This window comes from Staurois parvus, unplaced genomic scaffold (assembly GCF_062004578.1).
Source record: "Staurois parvus isolate SC_StPar_1 unplaced genomic scaffold, SC_StPar_1.0 ptg000729l, whole genome shotgun sequence".
Classification (NCBI taxonomy): Eukaryota; Metazoa; Chordata; class Amphibia; order Anura; family Ranidae; genus Staurois; species Staurois parvus.
Window position 1 is genome coordinate 294,129 of NW_028318525.1, and position 16,724 is coordinate 310,852.

At 43.2% G+C, this 16,724-nt stretch overlaps 1 protein-coding gene across 12 annotated transcripts in view; it reads right to left on the reverse strand.

The window, feature by feature from the left end:
* The window catches only part of KTN1 (kinectin 1), a 210,623-nt gene that overhangs the window by 123,930 nt on the left and 69,969 nt on the right, over positions 1-16,724 (reverse strand). For 6 of the 12 annotated variants that reach the window (XM_089653947.1, XM_089653942.1, XM_089653941.1 and 3 more), the window contains exons 3-4: positions 7,171-7,320; positions 6,208-6,372 (exon numbers count right to left, since the gene is read on the reverse strand). In XM_089653947.1, coding sequence (XP_089510073.1) covers positions 6,208-6,372; positions 7,171-7,320 — 315 coding nt within the window. Of the gene's footprint in view, positions 1-6,195; positions 6,373-7,170; positions 7,321-16,724 lie in introns of all 12 variants that reach the window. The other 6 variants (XM_089653944.1, XM_089653946.1, XM_089653940.1 and 3 more) reach the window with 1 other exon arrangement.

Consider the following 16,724-nt stretch of genomic DNA (forward strand, 5'->3'; position numbering starts at 1 on the left):
TCTGAGGTATTTCGTAAGAGACATGATGAGTTTTCTGAAGTGGTAATTTTGTCACTTTTTTTTGGAAAATGAAGAAATTTTACTTTTATGCATACTGCCAACAGTGTAATATAGTGGCATGACTGTTCTGCCAGTGATATCAGGGATACTGATTGGTGACAGTATGTTAAAATAAATTAAATAGTTTTTTATTAAAATTAAAAAAAATAAATAAATTTTTGTTTTTGTTTTTTTGTTTTTGTTTTTTACCCATACTTTCAACAGAGTAGTTCAGTGTCACCATAGTGATACTGTACTACTCTGGAGGGTGATGAGGGATTTTTTTTTTTTTACACTTAGCTGTTACTGTGATCATCACTGTAACAGAAATCAATGTTTTACACTGATGAACGGATTACATTCAAAACAGAAAAGCATATGGGAGGGCCAAAGGGGTCACCCTTACAGCGGCTTTAAGGAAGGACCAACCGCATTGTAACCAAACCATTCAGCTTTATTGAGATAAAAATTTTCTAAAATTGGTCAAATTCCCAGCAATTCTCCAATCACCATTAAAATAAGGCAGATAATGCTATCACCTTAAAAAACAAGCCTGAGCTCCGCGCACCCACTCAAACACATTGCCATGCACACGCTGGGTTTGAGAGTATGTGTAGCTTAACAGGCCATCAGTCTAAGGAATGGGCAGTCAAGGTAGACAATTTGTCACGTACCTGACAGACCAAATCGACCTGTCCGCTACCACTCAATGAGTGAGAGAACTAGCCCCCTCCAGAGCACGATGGCCAGACTCCAATGGGTCACCAAGTATACCGTGAAGCAAGTACACCAAGATCCCTGTATGGGTAAATATCCTGAGGAGCTCCGCTGTCGTGTACAGCATGAGTTGCATGTGGCAAGTCTGTTGTTGCTGCAGAGCATAATATAGGAGTAGGTACCCCAACCTGTGTGGAATAGGGTTAGTCCACAGTGAGAAACTAGATGGCAGGCTGAGCATACGGGTAGTGTGACTCAGTAATCAAGAGGCCAACCAAAAAGTAGATCACTTAAATCAAATCCACCTACATGCCACAGTTCAGGAAAAACAAATGGCTAGGGGTCTTCCTGGACCTAGTACAGGAAGATCTCACCAAACTGGGCTGGGACAATCCCATACAGGAAAATCTTACCATTAATGAGAGAAGGGAACTAAAAGAACTAAGGGAAACTAAAAATCTAGTAATCAAAAAAAGTGATAAGGGTGGCAATGTGGTCCTCTTAACTCTTAACTGAAGAGCTATACGAAAAAGAAGTCCGAAGACCGCTCGCAGACAGCTCTACATATACTAGACTTGGTTACAATCCTTTTCCAGGATTGGTGGCCCTACTGAATGAGAACCTGTCTTTCGCATGTGAGGCTAGTCTGAGTATCTAAGCTTGGGGGAGTTTAATACCCCCATGTTTTACATCATTCCAAAAAGATACACAAAAATGTCACAAACCCCCCGGGTCGACCCATTGTCTCAGCTATTAAGGGCCCATTGGAAAAAATTGGCAAATACATTGACTATCTGATCAAAGATATGGTAGTTAGGCTGCCCAAGTAAGTGAAAGACACCAAGGATGTTCTGGATAAAAGTGAGATCAGTGTTGTTGAAGGGGCACTACTTGTGGGAGTTGACGTGGAGTCCTATATACAGCTATACCCCATGAATGGGGGGTGGCGGTGGTGTCCCACTATTTAGATGCAAACTTTCCAACTATGGGGGCCCAAAATTAATTTATCATCAAATTACTGGAGTTGGCGCTGCAGAATCATTTTTTTCAATTCTGTGGTGTGAACTACCAGCAGATTACAGCCATGTCTATGGGGGCCCCTTCGGGCCTCAGTCTATGCCTGTCTCTATCTGGGATGGTGGGAAGAGGATGCAGTATATAACTCACCAATGTACCTCGGCCATGTGCGTCTGTGGCTGAGGTACATTGATGATGTCTTGATGTTGTGGAATTGCTCTATTGGTGAGCTGGAGAGGTTTATGGTGGAACTCGGGAATAACTCCAGCAACATAAAACTAACCTTTACAGTGGACATTGGGGAGGTATCATTTCTAGATCTCTCCATTTGGATTGAAAATGATAAACTCAAGACAAAAACCTTTAGGAAACAGACGGCAGCGAATACACTCCTTCACGCTACCAGTCACCACCCTAGTTCCCTTGTTAGAGGTATACTCGTTAGAGCAGTTTCTTTGGATTCTCATAAACTGTCCGAGGATGAGGACTATAAGAGTGAAAAGGGTGACCTCTATAGTAGATTTAAAGAGAAGAGATATTCACACCGCACGCTTAAAGAGGCCAAGAAAAGAGCAGCTAGTAAGTGGCGACATGACCTCATTAGACCTAGGGAGGTGGTAAAAGAGAAAGATATATCTAATGATAGCCCAGTGAGAATTATTACCCAATTTGGGACCCAGGGGAATGAGGTGCATGAGATTTTTAAACGACATTGACACGCTCACATGAATTAGAAGCAACTGTAGGCCCAAGACCCTTCATGGTAGCGAAGAGAGCGAAAAACCTAAATGACATGCTTGTACAGTCTGAGTTCATTACCACTTGCCTACTGGGCACTTATACCCCCCTCCTGTGACAGTGTAAGGAAAGTGCAGCCGACAACCAGCACCTGCATTTACCCGGTGATTTGCTGGGTCATTGGACACAGCTGATCACGTGGTAAAAGGCCGCTGTGATTGGCCTTTTACCACATCACACGATCAGCTGTGTCCGTAGGACACAGAGACCATGAAGATCAACGGATGTGCGCCGCTGGGGGCGCACGGGAGGGTGCATTCTGGGAGGACGTCATATGACACCCTCCCATAACTGGACAACCGCACTGTAGCCATCATTCAGCTATAGCTCGGTTGTCCAGTGGTTAAAACAACAGGAATAAACTGGTTGACAGACCTTCCAGAGATGAAAGGAATGCTTCCCTGTGGGCATTGTAATATATGTAAATTGTTGAAAGAACGAAGGTGTTCACCGACTCTGAAGGGAAGAAAAGTTACCAAATTAGACAATTCATTAACTGTGCTACAAGAGTACTCTATATCATAGAATTTCCGTGTAAGAAATATTACATGGTCAAAACTAAACGTCAACTTCGCATCAGGGTAGGTGAACACCTTAAAAGTATAAGGCTGAATGAGAATACACCGATAGCCTAACATTACACCGAATTTCATGGTGCTCAAACAACTGGATTGAAGGTCAAAGGCTTTTATGCCCTTAAGTCATCACACAGACAAGGTGACTTCAACACAGTGCTACTGAGAAAAGAAAAAAAGCTGGATTTCTAAGCTAGGAACCATGACACCAAAAGGACTCAATAATGAAAGGAGTCTAAAAGTGTTTCTTGAACCATAAATATATGTGGACCTTCATATCCGCCTCCCATTAGTTAATTTATCTTTGATCCCCCTTCTTTCCCCTAATGGGGTGGATGCAGATATGTCTCTATCTGTGGATATTCATTTGATGTATAATTTGACTATTGCCTAGTCCAGCTTTGAAGTATATTGTGATGTCTAGATGGTGAGCTTAGGTTAACCCATGTACAATACTATTATAAATGAAATGTTATTCATCTAGAACGACCAATATCTCTTATACCCTTTCCTTTATATCTAACAATACTATCTGTATCTTTTAAATGATTGCTGTCACTTTACGTAATGGACATCCCCCAGCCATCATCATTGGTTGAAAGGGTTGATAGCACCTTTAAGAGCCCAGTGGTGTGAATGTCCTGACGAAGCTCACGGTCACGCAGGCGAAACACGATGACGTAGACAGCATCAACAAGCCATGGGCCAGCCCCCACTGGCGGCGCAGGCACCAGCTACCTAGAAACTTAATAGCGGACTTTCTCGCTTGCCTAATAACACGTGGATCCTGAAATAGATCGCCACACGCAAAGCCTGCCACCACCCAGTGGAGGACTGGATATCAGAGGGCACAGCATTAAAAGCCTGCCTTCATGAAGCTACATCATACCATGTGGCAGACTGGACACCAGTGAGCACAACCCGTCATTAGCACCAACCAATACACGGGAGTGGTGAGAGTCCTCAGGCATATTACATGTGACTGCTTATCAATACATATGCCACCTTTTCAATCTGATTAGAGGACACATTGACTGTGGCTTCACCACTGTGCTATCGGCATGCTTTTCTTATATTCTGTATCCAATTTATGAGCTAAGCTCCCTGTGCTGATTGGGTCTGTCCACAATACGGGATATATTCCCTATACTTATTATAAGGGCTTGGGCTGTACATGGACTGAATTAAGTGACAGATTCACCTTTTGGTTGGCCTCTTGATTACCAAGTCACACTACCAGTTTGCTCAGCCTGCCCAGTTCATCTAGTTTCTCACTGTGGACTAACCCTATTCCACACAAGTTGGGGTACCTACTGTTATATTATGCTCCGCAGCACATGCAACTCATGCTGTACATGATAGCGGAGCGCCTCAGGATATATACCCATACAGGGATCTTGGTGTATTTGTTTCATGGTTTATTGGTGACCCATTGGGATCTGGCCATCATGCTCTGGAGGGGGCTAGTTCTATCACTCATTGAGTGGTAGCGGACAGTTTGATATGATCAGTCAGCTACGTGACAAATTGTCTACCTAGACTGCCTGTTCCTTAGACTGATGGCCTGTTGGGCTACACATACTCTCAGACCCAGTGTATGTATGGCAGCACGTTTGAGTGGGTGTGCGGAGCACAGGCTTGTTTTTTTAAGGTGATAGCGTTATTTGCCTTATTTTAATGGTGATTGCTGGTAATTTGACCAATTTTATAAAACTTTTATCTCAATAAAGCTGTATGGTTTGGTTACAATGCGGTTGGTCCTCCTTTAAAGCCTCTGTAAGGGTGGCCCCTTTGGCCCCCATATGCTTTTTTCTATATAGGACTATGGCTTTGGAGTACCCCACTGTAAAATACACGGTGAGTCGGTCACCCATGACAAGTAACCGTGGGTTGAGATCTCCCCTAAGGGGGCTATATACCCTTATATAATACACATATTATCTTTGTTACATTCTTAACAGCTGTGATTACCATCGTGCGCTGTGATTGGCCCATAGTTATCACATTGTACAGGTTGTTGTGATTGGCCCAGGTAGCAAGTGATAGCTGTGGGCCAATCACAGAATCACTATAAGAAATCACAGTTATGAATTAAATTTATTCATAATATCTTTGTTGACAATGTAATCACATGATCCTCCGGGCCAACCGCAAACCAGTACCCGACAGGTAAATTGCTTAACCTGCTGGTGCATGTACTGTTGGCAGTCTGAAAATGGTTAAAGGAGAACAATTGGATTTAAATTTATACAACAGAAACAAAATAGCAGTAAACGATCTATCCCTACCCTTATTCACAGCAGCATAATGGAAAAGAAAAAGGGTTCTCTTTAAACCTTTAAATTAATCTGACATGAACACAAGGGCTGCCATTGTGGACCTTCTTCTGAAAATGCACACCTGCTAATTTGAATACTTTTAAGTCACTGACCTAAATCAAGCATGCATTAGGGGAAAACCAGAGGTCAATTTCTACATACTTATTCCAGGTGAAAGACTCAAAGAACTGAAGCAAGAAGGTCCACATGACATGCCAAGTATCTACTAATTTCAAAGAGAGCTCAGCAACAGCAGCCTTCAGATTTGTATCAGGACAGCTTTACAAGCTGTTCGAAAGTCATGGCGCCGCCTCTAACATCAGCCGATCTGGCGTAAAACTTTCTCCTGCCCCTTTTTAGCGATCTTAACTGTGCAGCCCTGCCCCAGGCTACAGTTTTTTTCCCTCCAGAAATTGTCCTTTCAAATTTCTCTTCATTCTCCGCATGCGTGACTTGGCCGATTCATTGCAATAGAGAAAGCAATACTCTACACAAGACTGCTGAAGGCTGCCATAAGTTTCAAATAGGAATGAATGGGGTTGCTTCAGGCATATACAGAATAAGGACAACCTGGCTAACTGAGGACCACAGAACAAAGTTTGCTGGAACAGGCTAGGTGGGTTGAACAAAGGGTTGGGGCCATGCTTTAAAGGAAAGCATGTATGGTGTAAATGTCCTTTAAATATGCATTAATATAAATTTAAATAAAAAGAAACAAAGCTTGGTATTACCTTTGTGCTCACCTTTGTCGGTAACGTTCTTGCCCTTCTTACCGCCACTCTTGTGGGTCACTTCTGGTATCTCCACCTTCTCAAAGTTGACAGCTTCCTTCTTTTCCAGAGGTGGCTCAGAGTTGTCCATCAGGGGGATATACACAGTGGGCTTAATAAGCGGCTCATTCACCAGTGCTGAAAGTGAAGACAGAATTGTAATTTTGAAAAACTCAATATGATTTTCATACTTTACAACTAATAATTACAAGACAATATAATTGGATACCTTATTTTTGCCAGAGACAGCAGAGTACTGCCAGATCTGAGAGCCAATGTAGAGTTAACTTAGCACTACTTGTTCTTTTATTACGGGGTGGTTTTAATCCAGGAAATATGATTAGGAGCCAGCCCGGTCATAAAGGAAGATCCTACTTTTTGATGGTGCCATCTGCTATTATTGCAGAAGCCTATGAAAATTGTTGATTGGACAAGGAATTCTCAAGGCTCAGGATGAAACCTAAGTGAGAGGTGTCAATGTAGGGGTTTCAGAAAAGTGCCTGGTTTCTCATTCTCGGGTGAAGATGGAAGCCTGGGGGAGCCGCGAGAGCACTCCACTGGAGGGCTATGTTTCAAATTAAGTCCTTCATAATGTGCTAGTATGCAAAGCACACTAGCAAATTATGCCTTTACCATTCAGGGGTTGTTTTTCTTTGTTTCTTTTTTTTTATTTGATGCGGTTTACTACCGCTGTAATCCCCTGAATACCAGACATTTATAAACCCATACTTGGCCAACAAGGGGTTAACAAAGCTCTCTGTTATAAACCTACTATTTTATAAAGGAACATGAAGGTTTAACAACAAATCAGTGCCTTCAAATAAAAAAAATGACTAGACAAACTGCACAGAAACTTCCCTAATATATGTCTGCATTATAAATGCACAGACCCGTAAGATGCTGGTTTATATCCAATTCCACTCCAACACTACTTACGGTTCTCGGTTTTCGGTTTCTTTTTCGGAGCCGACTTCTTTCCTGACCCAGATTCCTGTGGCTTCACCTCTGCCAGCGGAATGACCGCTGCCTGCTTCTTGGACGGCACCACCTGTTCATTTTTTGGTTCTGGGCTAATCGGGGTGTCATCTAATCAAAACAAAAAACACATGTTAAGCCTGAAAGTCTGGGAAGTGTCAGCAGTTTTTGCATTCAGAAAAATACCAAAATGACTACAGACTATTCTTAAACCAGCAAAATGAAATGATTCCGCAATGTCCGCATGACTTCCTGCAGCTATCATTTTTCAGAGGGGCACAAGTTAAAATCTGTATATATTTTTTTTTTACTAGAAATTACTGTAACTCCCAAAAATTATTTTCTGAAAGCAGAGACCCAGAGATTAAAAGGGCGGTAGCTGCAATTTATGTTGCAAGACATTTGTCCAGCTTTCTATCAAACACATATTTTCTGGGGAAAAAAATACACCAACATGAATTTTAGTACAAACAAAATAAAATGATACTGAATTTTTTTGTAAAATATAAAAGACTGAGATACATCGAGTAAATAGATACTAAAATTGTGCACACTGAAACATTTTAAAAAGCCTTTGCAGATCGTCAGTTTAGAGAGAACAAACTAAGGTGTCCTTTTATGACACAGAGAATAGCTGCGATTCAACAGATCTCAGCTATTCTCTGGTCATTCACAGTTTATGACACTCAGGAGATCATGTCAGCCCTTCTCTGGAAATCTGTGTTCTCCCTCCAGATTCTCCAGCCCAGAGCTGCAGAATCAGAGGGACCGAAAACTAAGCAGAGATAACTTACCTCTGCTTAGTAAACTGATCTTTTACTGTAATCTCACGAGATTATAGTAAAATGAGCCGTTTTTCAGAGTGTGTAGACCGTTCTCCAGCGTTTGGAGACCGTTCTTCCTTCGTTCGGAGAACTGCTTCATAAACTGCATTCACAGGAGAACTGTGTTCTCCGAGAATGCCGGAGAACTGAGCAGCGATCTATTACCGCTGGTTCATAAATGGACACCTAAGGCCCTAGAACCCTTGATTTCCTTACATAAAGTCCTCGCCCTATGCTGCGTTTGATGTGAGGTGCTTATGAGGGTGATGAAGGAACTGAAACAGGAACTGCACTGCATCTGAGCACAAACCAAAAATGCACTTTAATTCATTAATATTCAAAGCAAACGCCCCCAGCCATCCATATCTCAATGCTTAATTTAGCTGAGAAATCCTTTGGAAAAAAACACAACCTGGCATTTCCGGCAGTGCCCATCTTAAATAAGGGCAGATGATTAGTGTAACATTTACTTCCTGGAATCCACCTGCCCTTAACTCAGGCATTGGCTGAGCTGAGAACCCTCCCTATCTGAAGACTGCTGGGATTTATGACACTTGCCTAGGCATGGGAACCAGGAAGTAACTGAAAAAAAAATGTAAATTAAAGTCTCAGCAAAGAAAACAGGATATACTTTCCTATCCATTTACTGTTAGTAGCATAAGGATTAAAAATAGCCCATGTTGATTGAGAAAGTGAAGTTCCACTTTAATTTAATTTATTTTTTTTAAATATTTACATTGTATAGTTTGTTTTTTTAAAATATAGAACTTAATTGCTGGAGGAGGGCTAGGGGGAAAACAACTCCACTACATGATAGCATGGACAGGTGCCATTGGGGGTTTTATTAGACCCCCAATGTCTCACCTGCCCTTTAATGTAGCCATTTAAGCAAAGACCATGTTTAAATAGCTGCCTCCTCAGCTGCACTAGCGGAGGAATGACAGCGGTGACCCCAGAATGTAATACACATTGCATTCGGGGTCAATAATCGCAGGAGGGATTGGAGGATGACGTTCCTCAAGTTCCTCCTGCACACTGGACAAGCGGTTTCCCACGGTCCTGGGCTCCCCGGAGGAACATGAGGGCCCTAAGACAGGGATCAGGTAGCCTGGATTACTTTTATCAGACTCTTCACTGTGAGGTGGTTAATGATAAAGATCTATTCAAGCTATATAAATCATTAAATACAGAATTTGGGATATATAGATATTTTCTGATCTTTACCATACTTTCATACTTCTGGGTATGTAGAAGCAAGCGACCGCACTGGGTCAATCAAACCTATAAAATAGTTGAGTCCATAATCTTGTGTGTAGTGGGTGCACTGAAATGAAAATTCTGGTGCCGAAATCGATATAGAAAATTCCGAATGCATGTGGCCGAAAACCAAACTGAAAAGTCTGCGTATGTGGGGGTGGGGAGGCTTCAATTTGTTTTTGTATTTTTTTCAACTTTCATGTATATTTTTATATTTTATTTTTTTTAACTTATGATTTTATTGCTATCACATAGGGGACCAATAGTCCCCTAAGTGATTGCATATGAGTGACAGGTCCTCTTTGAAGAGGGGAGCAGGTGGGGGGCAGTGTGTGCAAGAAGGGGGCAGGAGAGGAGCACAGTGTATACAGAGAGGCTCCCTCACTGGCTGTCACTATATGTCAGTACCGGTTTATAAATGCAATTGTCGGGTTTTTATTTTCTTCACTATAGTCATAGAATTAGCTGTCACTTTCCCTTGAGCTAAAGGAAGCTTTGTTTCTTTTAGCTGTGGGGAAGTGACAGCTAATTCTGTGAGCTACAGTGAAGGAAAAAAAAAAAAAAAAAAGCCGGCAATTACATTTAAAAACCGGCATCGACATATAGTGACAGCCAGTGAGGGAGCCTCTCTGTATACACTGCTCCTCTCTGTATACACTGTGCTCCTCTCTGTATACACTGCTCCTCTCTGTATACACTGTGCTCCTCCCTGTATACACTGTGCTCCTCTCTGTATACACTGCTCCTCTCTGTATACACTGTGCTCCTCTCTGTATACACTGCTCCTCTCTGTATACACTGTGCTCCTCCCTGTATACACTGTGCTCCTCTCTGTATACACTGTGCTCCTCTCTGTATACACTGTGCTCCTCTCTGTATACACTGTGCTCCTCTCTGTATACACTGTGCTCCTCTCCTGCCTTTCTTAGCCGTCCCCCCCTTCCCTCACATCTACAGTACACGGTCTCCTGTATCGGCACTTGTATCAGTAAATTCAGCAAAATGCCAATAGGGCTATTTTCGGCCAACATGTTTCGGTGGCCGTAATTTCGGTGCATCCTTACTTGTGGGAGCCATTACACCATTGATTAACAGCTTCAACAGGGCTCCACTTTTACTATCCGCAGCTGACAGAAGCAACAGGGAAGTGAAGGAAAAGTAAGTCTAAGCGTCTGTGGAGGTTTGCATTAAAGGAACCCATATGGGCACAGCCTAGATTCAACTTTGGATGTCATCCTATCCACAAACCAACATTGAAGCACAGATATCTAATACTTAGCAAACCTTCAGAGGAAGGGCTGCAAAAAAAAAAAAAAATACTGAGGCAACGTCATGTCCCTTCGTCACTGGATTAGTCCAGGGGTCTCCAAACTTTCTAAACAAAGGCCCAGTTTACGGTTGTTGAGAATTTAAGGGGGCCGGACTAGGGTCACTGGGAATAGAAAATGCCCTAACTTTGTCAGTGGGAGGACTAGTGCCCCGTCCTTGGGGTCAGTGGGAGGCATTGTGCCCCGTCCTTGGGGTCAGTGGGAGGCATTGTGCCCCGTCCTTGGGGTCAGTGGGAGGCATTGTGCCCCGTCCTTGGGGTCAGTGGGAGGCATTGTGCCCCGTCCTTGGGGTCAGTGGGAGGCATTGTGCCCCGTCCTTGGGGTCAGTGGGAGGCATTGTGCCCCGTCCTTGGGGTCAGTGGGAGGCATTGTGCCCCGTCCTTGGGGTCAGTGGGAGGCATTGTGCCCCGTCCTTGGGGTCAGTGGGAGGCATTGTGCCCCGTCCTTGGGGTCAGTGGGAGGCATTGTGCCCCGTCCTTGGGGTCAGTGGGAGGCATTGTGCCCCGTCCTTGGGGTCAGTGGGAGGCATTGTGCCCCGTCCTTGGGGTCAGTGGGAGGAATTGTGCCCCGTCCTTGGGGTCAGTGGGAGGAATTGTGCCCTTACTTTGGGGTCAGTGGGAGGAATATTGGCCCATCATTGGCATCACTGGAAGGAGTTATGTCCCATTGTTGGTGTCAGTGGGAGGAATTGTGCCCTTTCAATTGTGTCAGTGGAAGGAATATCGACCCACTGTTGATGTCATACAGAAATTATGCCCCATTGTTGGTGTCGGATAAAGACAAGCAAAGGGCCACCTTAGGGCCCCGGCCACAGTTTGAAGACCACTGGATTAGTCAATCTCCTCCACCATTTCACCAGGTATTTACTTGATGGGTTTTGCTATACACCAAGAGCTTCATTTTAAAAATGCTTCGCTCTGTGGGAGGAGAAAAATAAGTGGGCGGAGTCATGTGAACAGTTTGTTCCTCTTTTTTTTCAAAAGAAAATTCTCTGCAGACATGTGAACATGACAGCTCCATACGAACTTAAAGCTCACACAGGAAGGCTAGGATCACACTTGCTGAGTCTCTGAAAACCTATCGGGGGGTGGATGGCTTTTCAGAGTGTGGCTAAGCAGCCACTGTCAGGAATTAAAGTGAATGTAAACCTCAGGCAACAAATGTGAACAAAGCATATCCCTCTAGAGTGTGTACTTGTCTCAGTCCAGAGTACTAAGTGTCACTGCTGCCCTGTTCCTCTGCTATCAGTACGATTCACTTCTGACAAGTTTTCCTAACACCAAGAGAAAAATGGTGACGGAGAGGGAGCTCCAGCAAACTGACAGCATCAGCTCTGTTCCTGTGTGCTGTGTGTATCTCTTCCCTCCAATCAGCTCTCAGAGTTCTACTCACTGAGCTCTGCAGAATACCTTCAGCTCTCCAACCCTTTTTTTCTGAACTCTCAGACAAGCTTTGAAAATTCAGCACTTTGAACAGATGTAAAGCAAAAACTGCATATAAACCGGTACAACTTCTGTAGAAGGATTTACTTCATCTCTGTGTATCACCTGAGGCCATTCACTTCACTGGGCATATTTAAGGGTTTACAAACACTTTAAGGATACGATCCTGTCACCTCCTGAACTCCCCTTTTTTAGCCTTCTGACGCTTTTCAATGGGGCTAATGTGCTGCAGATGTAAGCCAAGCACTTACAGTTGCAGTGTGGCCCTACTGACCTCAATGGGCAAGTTTGACACTGCTGTCTGTCAACTTGACATGCCTTGTTAACCGCCTCCCACCCGCCATATAAGGAAATGACAGGCGTATGGCGATTCTCTCGTTCTGGGAGGACGTCATATGGCGTCCTCCCACTCTATGGGCGCACAGCGTGGCGATCGGTAGTGCACTGTATCCCTCGGACACCGATCACCGATCAACGGAAAGAGCCGAAGATGGCGGCTCTGTCATGTGATCAGCTGTGTCCAATCACAGCTGATCGCTTTTAAATAAGGAAATGCAGGTTATCGGCATTTCTCTCCTCACGCTGACAGCTTGTGAGGAGAGGAGAGCCGGTAATCAGCATTCCTCAGAGGGGACATGTACACAGATCATCAGAGCACTGATCATCAGTGTGCCTTGATGATCAGTGTAGCCCCATCACTGCCACCTGTCAGTGCCCATCAATGCCAGCTGTCAGTGCCCATCTGAGCTGCCTTTCAGTGCCACCTATCAGTGCCCGTCAGTGCCAATTATGAGTGCTGCGTTTCAGTGTCACCTATCAGTGTCCGTCAGCGCCATATATGAGTGCTGCCTTTCAGTGCCCATCCGTGATGCCTGTCAATGCCCATCAGTGCCACCTACCAGTGCCTTATCAGTGCCCATCACTGCAGCCTCATTAGCGCACATCAGTGAAGGAGAGAAATCACTTACTTACAAAATTTTATAACAGAAACTAAGAAAAAACACTTTTTTAAAAAAATTATGGTACAGTGTTGCATGATCGCGCAATTGTCATTCAAAGTGTGACAGCACTGAAAGCTGAAAATTGGTCTGGGCAAAAAGGGGGTAGAAATGCCCTGTAGGCAAGTGGTTAATTATGTCACAGCTACATCACAACTACAGAATGCTTACAGCCCCTCTGGCTGTATTTTAGGCTTTAGGTGAATGGTCAGTAAAATGGTGACTTTCTTTTACCTCCCCCAGGCCACCCATATGAAGGAGGCCAAAAAAATCCCATGTGTAATTTCTATTTTGCATGCACTCCTAATGCAGAGTTCTACAAATATAAAAAAAACTGACAGCACAATCAATGCCAGCAACAAGACAAAGCAGATGCAAAGCATCCTATTGATAAAACTGAATAATAACCACCTTGACCAGAAAATATTTTTTTCTCTTTAAAAAGCAATAATAGTATATACCCACTGGCACTTCTGCTCCAAGAGTATGTCAGCACAGAGGCGCATTCATTCTGGATTAATGGCTCTATATTTAGGTTGTATCTGTGCGATAAACCAGTGACTCTGAATGCAATAGGGTCACAGGGACAGGAAGGAATCACTTCCAATACTTCAAAATGAGGAATAACCTCCCGATTTTCTTGTATTATTAAACAGACACTCTCACCTTGTCTATTCAATGACCGTATCTTTGTAAAGTGCTCCCCCCCCCAATTACAGTCTGCCTTGCAGCTCTGCCACAAAGCCCTCCAACCCACATCTGCCCTTCCAGGATATTTTTCTGAACAACCTTTTGGTCGCTATAATTTTATGGTTGTTTTATATCAGGACAAAACACGGGGTGATGATGGCTTAAGGAGAGTATAGGGAATCATTCATACTATCTTTCAATGTCAATGTTCGTTCACAACACAAAATCAAATAGGAACGTAAAAGTGTTTGCAGTGTAATGCTACTCACTGCATGCAAATGCCCTGCACTGCTTTCTTAAATACTGCACTGCTTATTTTGTGAGCACTGAGATGTGCTCAAAGCCCTTTAAATATTAATTGGCTGCTTATCTTAATGCACCTCAACACACCATAGTGAGTGCTTTGAAGCACACTGCGTTAAGACTTACAGATTTAAAGTGGATGTAAAAGTATATATTTATTTTTAAATAAACAAACATGTTATACTTACCTGCTCTGTGCAAAAGAATTGCAAAGAGCAGCCCCAATCCTCCTTTTGTGAGGTCCCACACCAGCACTCCTGGCTCCTCCACTACTCTTCATCTTCCTTTGGGTTTGTATACACTTTATACAGACAAAGCAATTTGCCACTAGAGGGAACTCTAGCTGGCTCAGTGTACTTACTCTTCTGAGAACAGTTTTGATAAAATATCAGCCAATTTATTGACATGGAGCAGTAAAGCACAACCACCGGGCAGCACTGCAAAGCAGAGGCCGAGTATGCAATAAATATAGCTGCTCCCATGTACTGTACATTAATAATCATAAACTATATACAGGAGCAAGATTTTTCATAGCTATCAAAACAAAAAGAAAAAAAAAGGACAATACTAGATGATCCCATGAAAAGTATTACAGGCACAGTTTAGGACCACAGTGACAATAATTCCTTAGGGCCTCGTTCCCACCATACGTGCATGAAAACTGACGCGCAGATTTCACTTTTTACATCGGTTTTCATGTGCGCTTCAAGGAGTTTTATACACATTGCAGATTCCTGCGCAAAAAAAAAAAAATTTGCACGTGATGTTAGTGTTGTGGTGTGAGCAGGGCACATAGAGAACAGTGAGTTTGTGTTGCCCTTGCAGAACGCGTGCAGAAAAACTGCCATCTCTGCACCATGGTGTGAACGAGCCCACTATCAGTTATCACACCATGTCCTAGCATCCTTGTCCGACCAGAATGCCACATCTTATTCCACCTAATACTGCATGACAAGCGCTTTCCTTTTCATCGCCTTACAGCTAAAGAAGAGGCTCATGTAAACAGGCGACCATAGCTCATCATTTAGTACAAAAAGTTTGCTATATTAAAAAGCAAACATTTTAGACCATAAAACCAATGAGGCGTCTCACAGTTAGGATCCAATATTATAAGGGCTCAATCTACCCAAAACTACTTATTTTAGCTTTTAAAAATTCTACTTGAGATAGACTTTTTTTTTTTCAACAGGGAAGAAAATTATTGGGCAACTGCCATCTGGACTTCTCCTTTAAATGGGTACTAAATGCTTTTAGCAAGTACAAAGATTGTCAAACTTTGGGGCTCAGAAATGGATACCATCACTCTAGGTGTGATCCCATGGACTGTTCATAACCTGGAGTGGAAAGAAATCTCGGTGCAGCCCTCGTCAGACCGGGGAAATCCAACAGTGCACAAAAACATGAAAACAAAGAGGGCACAAATGCCTAGTGCATTACCTTAAAACAATTCATTGAAAATAAAAGACAAAGGTTTTACTCACAAACCAAGAAGGTGATTGGCATGTGGTTGCATAAACACACAATGTGAACCGCTCTTCACCTCCAACTGAAGACAAGATGGTGTGAGCTTCTGACGCGTTTCAGGGACCCTGCCCCCTTCCTCAGAGCAAAGGCCTTTTTGTCTGGTCTTCAAGAGCGGTCCATATGTTGTGTTTATGCAACCACATGCCAATTACCTATTTGGTTTGTGAGTAAAACTTTTGTCTTTTATGTTCAATAAATTGTTTTAAGGTAATGCGCTAGGCGTTTGCATCCTCTTTGTTTCCATGTTTTTGTGCTAAAGGCTTTTGCCTTAATGCAGGGGTGGGCAATTCATTTTCCCATGAGAAGGAGAGACTATTGTGGAGGGCCAAACCGATAGTACCTGACCTGCACTTGTATGTAGAGTGGCAGGCTGAATCACGGTCATCCCCCAGGGAGAAAGACTGAGGGCTAATTCACATCATTCACCGGCTAGTGTGCTGTGCAGTCTGGCAGGACCCCTGCAGTACCAATGCGCCAATCTCTGAACATCGCACTGTTCACCTTTTTTTCTTTTTCTTTTTTTTTTTTTTAAACAAACTTTTGAAAATATCACACGGATATTTAAAGTGTTACTAAACCTAGGACCCTGCATTCACTATATCTGGTCTGCCACAGAACATGGAAATGCAATTATTTTAATAAATATAAACTGCTAAATACCTTTTCTCATCAGAAGTATATAGCAGAGAACTGGTTAAAGCTTGGAGGAGTTTTCATTCCCCCTTGATTGTCCTATGAGGCTGCAGGACCCCATGACCCTCTGTCTGGACAGCCCTGATTGGCCTGTACCGATCACATGCACTTTCCCAAGAAAAAACAAAACAAAAAAACTCTAGAAATACACACTAAACTGAGCATGTGCAGCTTGCCCCTAAGGCTCTGTTCTAGATGGATTGGTGATAGTAGAAGAAGGGGAGGGTCAGAGAAGACAAAACAAAACATCATTTTTACACAATGCAGATTAACCCCTTCGGTTCCACAGGGAGTATAAAAACCATGCTTTACTGCATATACATACTGATTTTATGGTTGTTGGTTTAGTAACACTAAGTTCAACTGGACACCAGATAATTTGAGGTGACAGAATGCTTCACACTGCGCTAAAATACCTACTGCGGGCAGCATTTTTTATCGCACACAACACCGCAA